At 42.1% G+C, this 16,105-nt stretch overlaps 1 protein-coding gene across 1 annotated transcript in view; it reads left to right on the forward strand.

Moving 5' to 3' along the window:
- LOC139385062 (IQ motif containing GTPase activating protein 1) overlaps nt 1–16,105 on the forward strand; it is a 67,871-nt gene that overhangs the window by 30,061 nt on the left and 21,705 nt on the right. The window contains exons 8-15 of the mRNA XM_071130110.1: nt 30–208; nt 844–931; nt 1,205–1,368; nt 1,719–1,803; nt 7,664–7,827; nt 8,187–8,347; nt 12,798–12,922; nt 14,221–14,384. Coding sequence (XP_070986211.1) covers nt 30–208; nt 844–931; nt 1,205–1,368; nt 1,719–1,803; nt 7,664–7,827; nt 8,187–8,347; nt 12,798–12,922; nt 14,221–14,384 — 1,130 coding nt within the window. The remainder of the gene's footprint in view (nt 1–29; nt 209–843; nt 932–1,204; nt 1,369–1,718; nt 1,804–7,663; nt 7,828–8,186; nt 8,348–12,797; nt 12,923–14,220; nt 14,385–16,105) is intronic.

The raw sequence follows: 16,105 nt of genomic DNA on the forward strand, positions 1-16,105 counted from the left end.
ATTTCTGGTAATGAACTCCTCTCCTCCAGTGCATGCAGCAGTGATAGCCATCAATGAGGCCATAGACCAGGGGGTTCCCGAGGGCACCATGGCTGCTATGCAGAACCCCAACGCCATGCTGCTTCAGATGAACACCTGCTCTGCCCAGCACTACCAGGACATGCTGCACAGTGCCAAGGCTGAGAAGGTGGCCAACTCACGCAAACGGGTATGAGAGCTTGCTGTAAATACAGGGATAGAGAATGAGTGGCAGGGTTGGGGAGTCAATTCCATTTCAATTCTATCAATTCAGAAAGTAAACCGAAAGTCAAATTCCAATTGTTTTCAGTAATTCAGTTGACTGTCTGAATTGATTGAATTGGAATCCACTTTTTGACTTGACTGATTTGAATTGGAATCCACCCCAATATTGGCTGCTGTAGTAGTAGTGTTTTCTTTTAAAAGTGTATTTGGCTTTCTCCAGCTGTATAGTTCCTGTAAAGCGGTGACCCTCAATATTTCTCCTGGCGAGCTGGACTACAGTTTTGGCCTCCGCTAAGTGCTATTTTAAATAATCATCTGATGGTCAACATCCTGATTAGCTGAATCAGCTGTTTCACTGCTGAGCTAGGACAAAAACCTGCAATACATTGTTTTTCATTGAGCAGACTTCAGGATCACTGGTTTAAATGTACAATGTTGACGTCACAAATCCATGCTTCCATGTGCAACAGAACTAAAATATATGTATCTTGATGAGCAAGTTCAGATGGTACCTCCCGGTTTCGGAGTGTTTTGTTCCGTTTCATGCCTATTGAACACTACCCTGATGTTGCTCCTGTTGCGCTGTCCCTCCTACTGTAGCTGGGGGAGAACTCTGGCGCAGAGAGAGATGTCTATGAAGAGCTCCTCACACAGGCTGAGATCCAGGGCAACGTCAACAAGGTCAACTGTGAGTAACACACACACACACACACACTTCATTTTGTATGTTGATGAATCCACATGAGAATGCAGACATGTTTTTAAATGTTTATTAAGTTTGTAGTCAACAGACTCACAGATCTAACATCCCTGCATTGTTCGTTTTTTGATTCACTGAAGTGAGTTTTGCTTCTAGCTGATCTGGGGTCAGTTTTAAAACCTGATCCTAGATTTGTACCTAGAGGAAACTTCATCTCAGAGGGTTCTAATAGGTTTTTCTAACGCTTTCCTCCCCCATCAGTGACCAGTTCCCTGAGTGCAGCCGAGCAGGCCCTGCTGAGTGGTGATGAAGACCGGCTGTATGAGGCACTTCGCTCCCAGGCTTTGGGCCTACACCGCCTGCAGGCCCAGAACAAGGGCTGGTACCTCAAACAGCTGATGGCTGCCCGCGAGGACAAAGAACAGGTACAGTAGGTGGAATTATTCCAGGTTATTTGTGATTCATCCCACGTTGGGATATCTGGAAGACCATTGCTTACAGCGGGGTTGTGTTCATTAGGGCAATAGACATTTGACAATGTTTTGAAACAGAAAATATAAAAAATGTCTGCTATTGGACAAGGTAGTCACTCCCTGTTTGTCCGTTTTCTTCCTTTTGGTGCTTAATGAGCACGACCCTGGTTGATTTTCTATGTGATGTTGATCACCTCCCCCATATCTTAGATGTGAGCTTGTTCACAGGTTTACACTGTTGAAAATTAAACTGAATATTCCACAACCCTGTTTAGAGTAGTTCCTTTCTTTGTCTTTCCCAGAATTCTCCAGGGGAGGTGCTGACTAAAGATGAGTTGCAAACTGGAGTAGATGCAGCCAATGGGATTGCAGCAGGCTACCAGAAAAGTAAGCAGCGGTCACTGCTCGGTCTGGGGTGAGGTGTACCCTAGGTACACATTTAGGATGTGCTTCTCTCGCCCAATCCTAACCTTAAAGGTCCAATGCAGACGCTTTTATCTCCAAAATCATTTCTTAGTTGGGTAACAAATTAAGTGCCTTGCTGTTCTATTAAAATTGTCAAAAATAAACAAAAATAGCTTCTAAGCAAAGAGCCATTTCTCAAGCAAGAATTGAGACTGTCTGGGAGTGGTCTGAGTGGAGAGGGGAAAACTGAAAACTAGCTGTTATTGTCGAAGAGGTTTGGAACATAATTATATTCACAGTATTATTCATAATATTCACAGTATTATTCCAACCTCATTTGTATATCTATCTATCTCAGAGTACCATTCAAAAGACACCTACTCATTCAAGGATTTTTCCTTATTTTTTTTACTATTTTCTGCATTGTAGAATAATAGTGAAGACATCAAAACTATGAATAACACATATGGAATCATGTAGTCACCAAAAAAGTGTTAAACAAATATTTGAGATTCTTCAAAGTAGCCACCCTTTGCCTTGATTACTGCTTTGCACACTCTTGGTATTCTCTCAACCAGCTTTACCTAGAATGTTTTTTCCAACAGTCTTGAAGGAGTTCCCACATATGCTGAGCACTTGTTGGCTGCTTTTCTTTCAATCTGCGGTCCAACTCATCCCAAACCATCTCAATTGGGTTGAGGTCCAGTGGTTGGAGGCACAGTCATCTGATGTAGCACTCCGTCGCTCTCCTTCTTGGTCAAATAGCCCTTACAAAGCCTGGAGGTGTGTTGGGTCATTTGTCCTGTTGAAAAACAAATGATAGGCCCACAAAGCATGAAACGGATGGGATGGCGTATCGCTGCAGAATGCTGTGGTAGACATGCTGGTTAAGTGTGCCTTGAATTCAAAATAAATCAGACAGTGTCACCAGAAAAGCACCTCCACACCACCACTCCTCCGTGCTTCACGGTGGGAACCACACATGCGGAGATCATCCGTTCACCTACTATGTGTCTCACAAAGACATGGCAGTTGGAACCAAAAATCTCAAACCTGGACTCATCAGACCAAAGGACAGATTTCCAACGGTCTAATATCCATTGTTCGTGTTTCTTGGCCCAAGCAAGTCTCTTCTTATTATTGGTGTCCTTTAGTAGTGGTTTCTTTGCAGAAATTCGACCATGAAGGCCTGATTCACGCAGTCTCCTCTGAACAGTAGATGTTGAGATGTGTCTGTTACTTGAACTCGGGGAAGCATTGATCTTGGATGCAATTTCTGAGGCTGGTAACTCTAATGAATTTATCCTCTGCAGCTGAGGTACCTCTGGGTCTTCCTTTCCTGTGGCGGTCCTCATGAGAGCCCGTTTCATCATAGCGCTTGATGGTTTTTGTGACTGCACTTGAAGAAACTTTCAAAGTTCTTGAAATTTTCCAGATTGACTGACCATGTCTTAAAGTAATGATGGACTGTCGTTTATCTTTGCTTATTTGATCTGTTCTTGCCATAACATGGACTTGGTCTTTTACCAAATAGGGCTATCTTCTGTATACCCCCCCCACACCTTGTCACAACACAACTGATTGGCTCAAACACATTAAGAAAGAAAGCAATTCCACAAATGAACTTTTAACAAGGCACAACTGTTAATTGAAATGCATTCCAGTTGACTACCTCATGAAGCTGGTTGAGAGAATGCCAAGACTGCAAAGCTGTCTTCAAGGCAAAGGGTGGCTACTTTGAAGAATCTGAAATATAAAATATGTTTTGATTTAACACTTTTTGGTTACAACATGCTTCCATATGTGTAATTTCATAGTTTTGATGTCTTCACTGTTATTCTGCATTGTAGAAACTAGTACAAATAAAGAAAAACCCTTGAATGAGTAGGTGTCAACTTTTGACTGGTACTGTGTGTAAGAAAATAAATAAAAAATATGTTTTACATACAGTACCAGTCAAACGTTTGGACCCACCCACTCATTCAAGGGTTTTAATTTATTAGAACTTTTATATTCATAAATATAAGTGTCTTCAGACCCCTTGACTTTGTCAACATTTTGTTACGACAGACGTTTTCTAAAATGTATGATTTTTATTTTATTTAATCCATCTACACACAATACCCCATAATGACAGAATGTAAAAACAGGTTTTTTAGAAATGTTTGTAAATGTATTAAAAATAAACATACCTTATTTACATAAGTATTTAGACCCTTTGCTATGAGACTTGAAATTGAGCTCAAGTGCATCCTGTTTCCATTGATCATCCTTGATGTTTCTACAACTTGATTGGGGTCCACCTGCGGTAAATTTTATTGATGGGACATGATTTGGAAAGGAACACAGCTGTCTACATAAGGTCCCACAGATGACAGTGCATGTCAATTCAAAAACCAAGCCATGAGGTCGAAGGAATTTTCCATAGAGCTCTGAGACAGGATTGTGTCAAAGCACAGGATCTGGGTAAGGGTACCAAAACATTTCTGCAACATTTTGAAGGTCCACAAGAACACAGTGGCCTCAATCATTCTTAAATGGAAGAAGTTTGGAACCACCAAGACTCTTCCTAGAGCTGGCTGCCTGGCCAAACTGATCAATCAGGGGAGAAGGGCTTTGGTCAGGGAGGTGACCAAGAACCCGATGGTCACTCTGACAGAGCTCCAGAGTTCCTCTGTGGCTATAGAACCTTCCAGATGGACAACCATCTCTGCAGCACTTTACCAATCAGGCCTTTATGGTAGAGTGGCCAGACGGAAGCCACTCCTCAGTAAAAGGCAGATGACAGCCTGCCAAAAGGCACCTAAAGGACTCTTGGACCATGAGAAACACAATTCTGGGGTCTGATGAAACCAAGATTGAACTCTTTGGGCTAAATGCCAAGCATCACGTCTGGCGGAAACTTTGCACCATCCCTATGGTGAAGCATGGTGATGGCAGCATTAAGCTGTTGGGATGTTTTTCAGCGGCAGGGATTGGGAGACTAGTCAGGATCGAGGGAAAGATGAATGGAGCAAAGTACAGAGATCCTTGATGAAAGTCTTCTCCAGAGTGCTCAGGACCTCAGACTGGAGAGAAGGCTCACCTTCCAACAAGACAATGACCCTCGGCACACAGCCAAGACAACGCAGGAGTGGCTTCAGGAAAAGTCTCAATGTCCTTGAGTGGCCCAGCCAGAGCCCGGACTTGAACCCGATCGAACATCTCTGGAGAGACCTGAAAATAGCTGTGCAGCGACGATCCCCATCCAACTTGACAGAGCTTGAGAGGATCTGCAGAAAGAACAGGAGAAACTCCCCAAATACAGGTGTGCCAAGCTTGTAGCGTCATAACTAAGAAAACTTGAGGCTGTAATCGCTGCCAAAGGAACTTCAACAAAGGAGTAGAGGGTCTGATTACTTATGTAAATGTGATATTTAAAAAAACACTTATTCTAAAAACCTGTTTTTGCTTTGTCATAATTGGGTATTGTGTGTAGATTGAGTGAAAAAACCAATGTAATCCATTTAAGAATAAGGCTGTAACGTAAGTGTGGTTAAAGTAAAGGTCTGAATACTTCCAGAATGCGCTGTACACACACAACACAGGATAGTCACTTTTAACTGCACTGGTGGGGAAACTACCTTAGGGTTAGGGTTACCTCTTCACTCCTCACTCATTACCAACTGGTGTTCATGTTATCCTCATGAGGACATGGCCTGCAGCAGAACACTGCAGTTTACCCTTTAGTTACCCACATCACTGGCTGTTTCATGTTCCTGTGCTGATTGCAGTATGCTTATCACGTGTCTTTTCCACATGCTTTTTAACCCTACTGATAGTCAGGCTTCTGTGTTCCGTTTGTGGGTTTGACCCTTTGTCTCTTTGTGCTGTGTATTTAAAGAAGGTTTATTTTTGCTTGTTGACGTTTTAGCTTATTTTTCACTTCACAACTGCCGCAAGGATTGAGTTACACTTCCCCTCTACCTCTCTTCCCCTATATACAACCACTTACTGATTCAATCTGTTTCCACTAGTATTGCTACAGAACATGCTCAAAAAATACTTGCCACCCTGTATCGCTCTGTGTCTAGTGTGTTAGTCCTGTCTCTGTTGTATTTAATCATGTCCCTCACCCTGTCTCTGTGTAGTGTATTTAATCATGTCCCTCACCCTGTCTCTCTGTGTTGTGTATTTAATCATGTTCCTCACCCTGTCTCTCTGTGTAGTGTATTTAATCATGTTCCTCACCCTGTCTCTCTGTGTAGTGTATTTAATCATGTCCCTCACCCTGTCTCTCTGTGTAGTGTATTTAATCATGTTCCTCACCCTGTCTCTGTGTTGTGTATTTAATCATGTTCCTCACCCTGTCTCTCTGTGTAGTGTATTTAATCATGTTCCTCACCCTGTCTCTCTGTGTAGTGTATTTAATCATGTTCCTCACCCTGTCTCTCTGTGTAGTGTATTTAATCATGTTCCTCACCCTGTCTCTCTGTGTAGTGTATTTAATCATGTTCCTCACCCTGTCTCTCTGTGTTGTGTATTTAATCATGTTCCTCACCCTGTCTCTCTGTGTTGTGTATTTAATCATGTTCCTCACCCTGTCTCTCTGTGTGGTGTATTTAATCATGTTCCTCACCCTGTCTCTCTGTGTAGTGTATTTAATCATGTCTCTCTGTGTAGTGTATTTAATCATGTTCCTCACCCTGTCTCTCTGTGTGGTGTATTTAATCATGTTCCTCACCCTGTCTCTCTGTGTAGTGTATTTAATCATGTCTCTCTGTGTAGTGTATTTAATCATGTTCCTCACCCTGTGTCTCTGTGTAGTGTATTTAATCATGTTCCTCACCCTGTGTCTCTGTGTAGTGTATTTAATCATGTTCCTCACCCTGTGTCTCTGTGTAGTGTATTTAATCATGTTCCTCACCCTGTGTCTCTGTGTAGTGTATTTAATCATGTTCCTCACCCTGTCTCTCTGTGTAGTGTATTTAATCATGTTCCTCACCCTGTCTCTCTGTGTAGTGTATTTAATCATGTTCCTCACCCTGTCTCTCTGTGTTGTGTATTTAATCATGTTCCTCACCCTGTCTCTCTGTGTTGTGTATTTAATCATGTTCCTCACCCTGTCTCTCTGTGTAGTGTATTTAATCATGTTCCTCACCCTGTCTCTCTGTGTGGTGTATTTAATCATGTTCCTCACCCTGTCTCTCTGTGTAGTGTATTTAATCATGTCTCTCTGTGTAGTGTATTTAATCATGTTCCTCACCCTGTGTCTCTGTGTAGTGTATTTAATCATGTTCCTCACCCTGTCTCTCTGTGTAGTGTATTTAATCATGTTCCTCACCCTGTCTCTCTGTGTAGTGTATTTAATCATGTTCCTCACCCTGTCTCTCTGTGTAGTGTATTTAATCATGTTCCTCACCCTGTCTCTGTGTAGTGTATTTAATCATGTCCCTCACCCTGTCTCTCTGTGTAGTGTATTTAATCATGTTCCTCACCCTGTCTCTCTGTGTAGTGTATTTAATCATGTCCCTCACCCTGTCTCTGTGTGGTGTATTTAATCATGTCCCTCACCCTGTCTCTGTGTAGTGTATTTATCATGTTCCTCACCATGTCTCTCTGTGTAGTGTATTTAATCATGTTCCTCACCCTGTCTCTCTGTGTAGTGTATTTAATCATGTTCCTCACCCTGTCTCTCTGTGTAGTGTATTTAATCATGTCCCTCACCCTGTCTCTCTGTGTAGTGTATTTAATCATGTCCCTCACCCTGTCTCTCTGTGTAGTGTATTTAATCATGTCCCTCACCCTGTCTCTCTGTGTAGTGTATTTAATCATGTCCCTCACCCTGTCTCTGTGTATATAGTGTTGCAGGCGGTGGAGAGGATAAACGCGGCCGTCAGAGCGGGTGTGCCCGAGAACACTGCAGCAGAGCTGATGAACCCTGATGCCCAGCTGCCCGAGGTCTACCCCAGCGCTGCCGACCTCTATCAGAGAGAGCTGACCAGCCTGCAGCAGCAGAGCCCAGATGTACGCGCACACACACACTAATGCACACACACTGTCTCAATCGATGTGAGACACAGTTGGACATTGTCAGGCATTACAACTGTATTGATGATTGTACTTATTGACAATAAAGATGTATTGTCAATAAGTACAATCATCAATACAGTTGTAATGCCTGACAATGTCCAACTGTGTCTCACATCGAAATATATATAAATATATTTTCAGAAAGACATATTAGTTAGCTAAACTGTCAGTGATCCACAGGGTACAACATGGTTGTGCATTAGAAGGCAACTATATTGATGACTTAAGTACAATATATTGATAAATGTATCAGAGGTATGGATTAGTTGAACGTTCTGGTTGTGTTCCCCAAGGGTTCTCTGTCCCATCCGGAGCTGCTGGTTGCCGTGGAGATGTTGTCGTCGGTGGTGTTGATAAATAGGGCGTTGGACGTGGGCGACCGGAATTCCATGTGGAGACAACTGGCCAGCGCCGTTACTGGACTCAGTAATGTAGAGGACGAATACGCACAGAGGTACGCACAGAGACAGACCGTGACAGACACTTGTCTGTCACTAGTTGTGTAGATCCTGCTGTATGCCTTTGAAGACCTCTTCAGGCCTCGATCCCAGATTTGGATAGACGGGCACCATCTACAGTGTAACCTCAGAGATATGAAACTATAAATGATGTATTAATGTGTTTTCTACCCGTCTAACCAGATCTTGTAAACGCCTGTCATGTTGTTGCTGATGACAACTACATTTACGTTGTAGTAAACATGTACGTCTGTAATCGACAGTAATTCATTTTCTGGCACTCAATAAAGGTCCCGGTTTGATGTTGTCTGTTCAGTTGACTGGTTAGTCTGTAACTGAGGTTTGATATTGTCTGTTCAGTTGACTGGTTAGTCTGTAACTATGAGGTTTGATGTTGTCTGTTCAGTTGACTGGTTAGTCTGTAACTATGAGGTTTGATGTTGACTGGTTAGTCTGTAACTATGAGGTTTGATGTTGTCTGTTCAGTTGACTGGTTAGTCTGTAACTAATGAGGTTTGATGTTGTCTGTTCAGTTGACTGTTAGTCTGTAACTATGAGGTTTGATGTTGACTGGTTAGTCTGTAACTATGAGGTTTGATGTTGACTGGTTAGTCTGTAACTATGAGGTTTGATGTTGACTGGTTAGTCTGTAACTATGAGGTTTGATGTTGACTGGTTAGTCTGTAACTATGAGGTTTGATATTGTCTGTTCAGTTGACTGGTTAGTCTGTAACTATGAGGTTTGATGTTGTCTGTTCAGTTGACTGGTTAGTCTGTAACTATGAGGTTTGATGTTGACTGGTTAGTCTGTAACTATGAGGTTTGATATTGTCTGTTCAGTTGACTGGTTAGTCTGTAACTGAGGTTTGATGTTGTCTGTTCAGTTGACTGGTTAGTCTGTAACTATGAGGTTTGATGTTGTCTGTTCAGTTGACTGGTTAGTCTGTAACTATGAGGTTTGATGTTGACTGGTTAGTCTGTAACTATGAGGTTTGATGTTGACTGGTTAGTCTGTAACTATGAGGTTTGATGTTGACTGGTTAGTCTGTAACTATGAGGTTTGATGTTGACTGGTTAGTCTGTAACTATGAGGTTTGATGTTGACTGGTTAGTCTGTAACTATGAGGTTTGATGTTGACTGTTGTTGACTGGTTAGTCTGTAACTATGAGGTTTGATGTTGTCTGTTCAGTTGACTGTTTGATATTGTCTGTTCAGTTGACTGGTTAGTCTGTAACTATGAGGTTTGATGTTGTCTGTTCAGTTGACTGGTTAGTCTGTAACTATGAGGTTTGTGTTGACTGGTTAGTCTGTCTGTTCAGTTGACTGGTTAGTCTGTAACTATGAGGTTTGATGTTGACTGGTTAGTCTGTAACTATGAGGTTTGATGTTGACTGGTTAGTCTGTAACTATGAGGTTTGATGTTGACTGGTTAGTCTGTAACTATGAGGTTTGATGTTGACTGGTTAGTCTGTAACTATGAGGTTTGATGTTGACTGGTTAGTCTGTAACTATGAGGTTTGATGTTGTCTGTTCAGTTGACTGGTTAGTCTGTAACTATGAGGTTTGATGTTGACTGGTTAGTCTGTAACTATGAGGTTTGTTGACTGGTTAGTCTGTAACTATGAGGTTTGATGTTGACTGGTTAGTCTGTAACTATGAGGTTTGATGTTGACTGGTTAGTCTGTAACTGAGGTTTGATGTTGACTGGTTAGTCTGTAACTATGAGATATTGTCTGTTCAGTTGACTGGTTAGTCTGTAACTATGAGGTTTGATGTTGTCTGTTCAGTTGACTGGTTAGTCTGTAACTATGAGGTTTGATGTTGTCTGTTCAGTTGACTGGTTAGTCTGTAACTATGAGGTTTGATGTTGACTGGTTAGTCTGTAACTATGAGGTTTGATGTTGACTGGTTAGTCTGTAACTATGAGTTTGTGTTGATGTTGACTGGTTAGTCTGTAACTATGAGGTTTGATGTTGACTGGTTAGTCTGTAACTATGAGGTTTGATGTTGACTGGTTAGTCTGTAACTATGAGGTTTGATGTTGACTGGTTAGTCTGTAACTATGAGGTTTGATGTTGACTGGTTAGTCTGTAACTATGAGGTTTGATGTTGTCTGTTCAGTTGACTGGTTAGTCTGTAACTATGAGGTTTGATGTTGACTGGTTAGTCTGTAACTATGAGGTTTGATGTTGACTGGTTAGTCTGTAACTATGAGGTTTGATGTTGTCTGTTCAGTTGACTGGTTAGTCTGTAACTATGAGGTTTGATGTTGTCTGTTCAGTTGACTGGTTAGTCTGTAACTATGAGGTTTGATATTGTCTGTTCAGTTGACTGGTTAGTCTGTAACTGAGGTTTGATGTTGACTGGTTAGTCTGTAACTATGAGGTTTGATATTGTCTGTTCAGTTGACTGGTTAGTCTGTAACTATGAGGTTTGATGTTGTCTGTTCAGTTGACTGGTTAGTCTGTAACTATGAGGTTTGATGTTGTCTGTTCAGTTGACTGGTTAGTCTGTAACTATGAGGTTTGATGTTGTCTGTTCAGTTGACTGGTTAGTCTGTAACTATGAGGTTTGATGTTGTCTATGAGGTTTGATGTTGACTGGTTAGTTGTAACAGTTGACTGGTTAGTCTGTAACTATGAGGTTTGATGTTGACTGGTTAGTCTGTAACTATGAGGTTTGATGTTGTCTGTTGTTGACTGGTTAGTCTGTAACTATGAGGTTTGATATTGTCTGTTCAGTTGACTGGTTAGTCTGTAACTATGAGGTTTGATGTTGTCTGTTCAGTTGACTGGTTAGTCTGTAACTATGAGGTTTGATGTTGTCTGTTCAGTTGACTGGTTAGTCTGTAACTATGAGGTTTGATGTTGACTGTTCAGTTGACTGGTTAGTCTGTAACTATGAGGTTTGATGTTGTCTGTTCAGTTGACTGGTTAGTCTGTAACTATGAGGTTTGATATTGTCTGTTCAGTTGACTGGTTAGTCTGTAACTGAGGTTTGATGTTGACTGGTTAGTCTGTAACTATGAGGTTTGATTGTCTGTTCAGTTGACTGGTTAGTCTGTAACTATGAGGTTTGATGTTGTCTGTTCAGTTGACTGGTTAGTCTGTAACTATGAGGTTTGATGTTGTCTGTTCAGTTGACTGGTTAGTCTGTAACTATGAGGTTTGATGTTGTCTGTTCAGTTGACTGGTTAGTCTGTCAGTTGACTGGTTAGTCTGTAACTATGAGGTTTGATGTTGACTGGTTAGTCTGTAACTATGAGGTTTGATGTTGACTGGTTAGTCTGTAACTATGAGGTTTGATATTGTCTGTTCAGTTGACTGGTTAGTCTGTAACTATGAGGTTTGATGTTGTCTGTTCAGTTGACTGGTTAGTCTGTAACTATGAGGTTTGATGTCTGTTCAGTTGACTGGTTAGTCTGTAACTATGAGGTTTGATGTCTGTTCAGTTGACTGGTTAGTCTGTAACTATGAGGTTTGATGTCTGTTCAGTTGACTGGTTAGTCTGTAACTATGAGGTTTGATGTCTGTTCAGTTGACTGGTTAGTCTGTAACTATGAGGTTTGATGTTGACTGTTCAGTTGACTGGTTAGTCTGTAACTATGAGGTTTGATGTTGACTGTTCAGTTGACTGGTTAGTCTGTAACTATGAGGTTTGATGTTGACTGTTCAGTTGACTGGTTAGTCTGTAACTATGAGGTTTGATGTTGACTGGTTAGTCTGTAACTATGAGGTTTGATGTTGTCTGTTCAGTTGACTGGTTAGTCTGTAACTATGAGGTTTGATATTGTTGACTGTCTTCTATGAGGTTTGATGTTGACTGGTTAGTCTGTTGACTGGTTAGTCTGTAACTATGAGGTTTGATGTTGACTGGTTAGTCTGTAACTATGAGGTTTGATGTTGACTGGTTAGTGTGTAACTATGAGGTTTGATGTTGTCTGGTTAGTCTGTATCTATGAGGTTTGATGTTGACTGGTTAGTCTGTAACTGAGGTTTGATATTGTCTGTTGTTGACTGGTTAGTCTGACTGGTTGAGTTGACTGGTTAGTAACTATGAGGTTTGATGTTGACTGGTTAGTCTGTAACTATGAGGTTTGATATTGTCTGTTCAGTTGACTGGTTAGTCTGTAACTATGAGGTTTGATGTTGTCTGTTCAGTTGACTGGTTAGTCTGTAACTATGAGGTTTGATGTTGTCTGTTCAGTTGACTGGTTAGTCTGTAACTATGAGGTTTGATGTTGTCTGTTCAGTTGACTGGTTAGTCTGTAACTATGAGGTTTGATGTTGACTGGTTAGTCTGTAACTATGAGGTTTGATGTTGTCTGTTCAGTTGACTGGTTAGTCTGTAACTGAGGTTCATTAGAATTAGAAGAAATTAGATGGTAACAATAATTCCCATTAATTTAGGATCGGCACTCATTAACCCTGGTGTTGGTGTCTCAGGTATATGGATGAATTGATGCGGCTGAAGGCAGTGGCCAGGGAGGAAAGCAGTGACTATCTGACCTGGAACGACATCCAGGCCTGTGTTGATCAGGTCAACTTGACCATACAGGAGGAGCACGAACGTGAGTGGACCACACACTTGCATGCACACGTACAAACATGTACACAAACACACGTGCGCACACTTGCAGGAACACGCATGTACATACTTGCCAGAATGCATGTACACATACATATACACACACACACACAGCAGAACTCTACTTCCAAGACGTGTAACCATAAAATAGGTCTAAAAGAGGAGACCACTGATAATGAGTCACTCCACCTCATTTATTTGGCTTTTCAAGATCACTTGACCTCAGTATTCCTCAACATGTTTGAAAGTCTGAGACATTCCCATAGGAGATGAGCTCTCATGTACTTCTCTATCTTTATAATGTCCTCTAGTGTGACATTGGCAGTGCCGTGAAAGCACTCAACGGTGATGCCCATGCTAAACAGGCTTTGGGCCAAGGGCACCCTCTATGCAACTCTATGGACATTCCTCATCAGTCTGAATTCTGAGTTGGAAAAGAGAAACATAACGGTGATGCCCATGCTAAACAGGCTTTGGGCCAAGGGCACCCTCTATGCAACTCTATGGACATTCCTCATCAGTCTGAATTCTGAGTTGAAAAAGAGAAACATAACGGTGATGCCCATGCTAAACAGGCTTTGGGCCAAGGGCACCCTCTATGCAACTCTATGGACATTCCTCATCAGTCTGAATTCTGAGTTGAAAAAGAGAAACATAACGGTGATGCCCATGCTAAACAGGCTTTGGGCCAAGGGCACCCTCTATGCAACTCTATGGACATTCCTCATCAGTCTGAATTCTGAGTTGGAAAAGAGAAACATAACGGTGATGCCCATGCTAAACAGGCTTTGGGCCAAGGGCACCCTCTATGCAACTCTATGGACATTCCTCATCAGTCTGAATTCTGAGTTGGAAAAGAGAAACATAACGGTGATGCCCATGCTAAACAGGCTTTGGGCCAAGGGCACCCTCTATGCAACTCTATGGACATTCCTCATCAGTCTGAATTCTGAGTTGAAAAAGAGAAACATAACGGTGATGTCATAGAAACAGTGGTGTCATAAGATCTTTAAAAAGATAGCATTACTTTTCAAAAATAGATCTCTTTCACTAATAGATGGACAATGCTAACAAATGGGTTTTAAAGTGTCTAACATACCAGATTGTCTCTTCTACCTTCCCATATCTATGTCTCAGGCTAATCCTTATGTTTGTCACTTGTGATGTATTATATGCCCTTGTGCTCATAAATGCTTCAAAGGATTTGTCCTTTGCTAACAATAAAGATGTGTTATCTTAATCAACCCTTTGGTGTGTGTGTGTGTGTGTGTGTGTGTGTAGGTATTGTGGCCATCGGTCAGATCAACGAAGCTCTGGATGGGGGAGACCCACAGAACACCCTAGAAGCCCTCCTTCACTCTGCAGCCAAGCTAACAGACGTAGACCCCTCTGTCGCCCAGCACTACTACGACAAACTGCTTGAGGCCCGCAGGGAGAAGGCACATGTAAGGACCAATTGATGTGTGTACACACACACACAAAATGGGTGTGTTTTGGCACAGAGCTGCTTGACTGGGTGGATTTTGGCACTGAGCTGCTTGACTCATGTCACACCTTAAACACACTTTACGTAGCGCACAAACACATATTACACACCCTCTCCTTTCTGCTTTACTGGGACGGTGTCTTTCTCACCTCATTGTAATGAACTGGACCAGTCACCTGGGTGGAGGTGTTAGACTCCTCCACTTTCTCCTTCTGTGCTTGTCTCTGGTTTCAGAGCATTACTGACTGATGGGAGTCTCTGGTTTCAGAGCATTACTGACTGATGGGAGTCTGTCTGGTTCCAGAGCATTACTGACTGATGGGAGTCTGTCTGGTTTCAGAGCATTACTGACCTATGGGAGTCCCTGGTTCCAGAGCATTACTGACTGATGGGAGTCTGTCTGGTTTCAGAGCATTACTGACTGATGGGAGTCTCTGGTTTCAGAGCATTACTGACTGATGGGAGTCTGTCTGGTTACTGACAGAGCATTACTGACTGATGTCTCTGGTTTCAGAGCATTACTGACTGATGGGAGTCTGTCTGGTTTCAGAGCATTACTGACTGATGGGAGTCTGTCTGGTTTCAGAGCATTACTGACTGATGGGAGTCTGTCTGGTTTCAGAGCATTACTGACTGATGGGAGTCTCTGGTTTCAGAGCATTACTGACTGATGGGAGTCTGTCTGGTTTCAGAGCATTACTGACTGATGGGAGTCTCTGGTTTCAGAGCATTACTGACTGATGGGAGTCTCTGGTTTCAGAGCATTACTGACTGATGGGAGTCTCTGGTTTCAGAGCATTACTGACTGATGGGAGTCTCTGGTTTCAGAGCATTACTGACTGATGGGAGTCTCTGGTTTCAGAGCATTACTGACTGATGGGAGTCCCTGGTTTCAGAGCATTACTGACTGATGGGAGTCTCTGGTTTCAGAGCATTACTGACTGATGGGAGTCTCTGGTTTCAGAGCATTACTGACTGATGGGAGTCTGTCTGGTTTCAGAGCATTACTGACTGATGGGAGTCTCTGGTTTCAGAGCATTACTGACTGATGGGAGTCTGTCTGGTTTCAGAGCATTACTGACTGATGGGAGTCTCTGGTTTCAGAGCATTACTGACTGATGGGAGTTTGAGCATCGGTGTTGGATGCCCTTGAATCACACTAGCATAGAGCTAGCCCTGCAGCTGTTTACATCTGATAGGCTTTTTTGACCTAAAATTACAGAAAATTACAGAAAATTGAAAAAGTTTGATTCAAAAACACACTTGACCCAACTATTTACATGTAATATGCAAAGTAGAAGCAGGTCATTTGGTACTGTAGATATTTAACTGACACTTTTGTTTACAGTTGAGTAGAGCAGCAGTTTCTCGTCAAAGCGTCTGTTTGCTTGGTGATGGATAGGTCCCGAGGTTGGCAGGGGTGTGTTGGAGTGCACAATGCTACGTCGGCATTATACAAACACCCGAGGCACTGTATGCAAATATAGCTCCTCTACAGTTAGTTCACAGGTGTTTTTTCAATAGGTTGTTGAGTGTGTCTCTAAGACAGACCTTCAAATATAGTGCCTAACCTTTGTTCCAACCTACGCTTAATAAGTATGGTGTATAAAAATTGGCAACATTGGTGTCAGAAGTGGGATGGGGCTACCTTAAGGACTACAGGCTCTGTACTATAAGTAA

The sequence above is a fragment of the Oncorhynchus clarkii genome, chromosome 26 (assembly GCF_045791955.1).
Source record: "Oncorhynchus clarkii lewisi isolate Uvic-CL-2024 chromosome 26, UVic_Ocla_1.0, whole genome shotgun sequence".
In the NCBI taxonomy this organism is placed as follows: domain Eukaryota; kingdom Metazoa; phylum Chordata; class Actinopteri; order Salmoniformes; family Salmonidae; genus Oncorhynchus; species Oncorhynchus clarkii.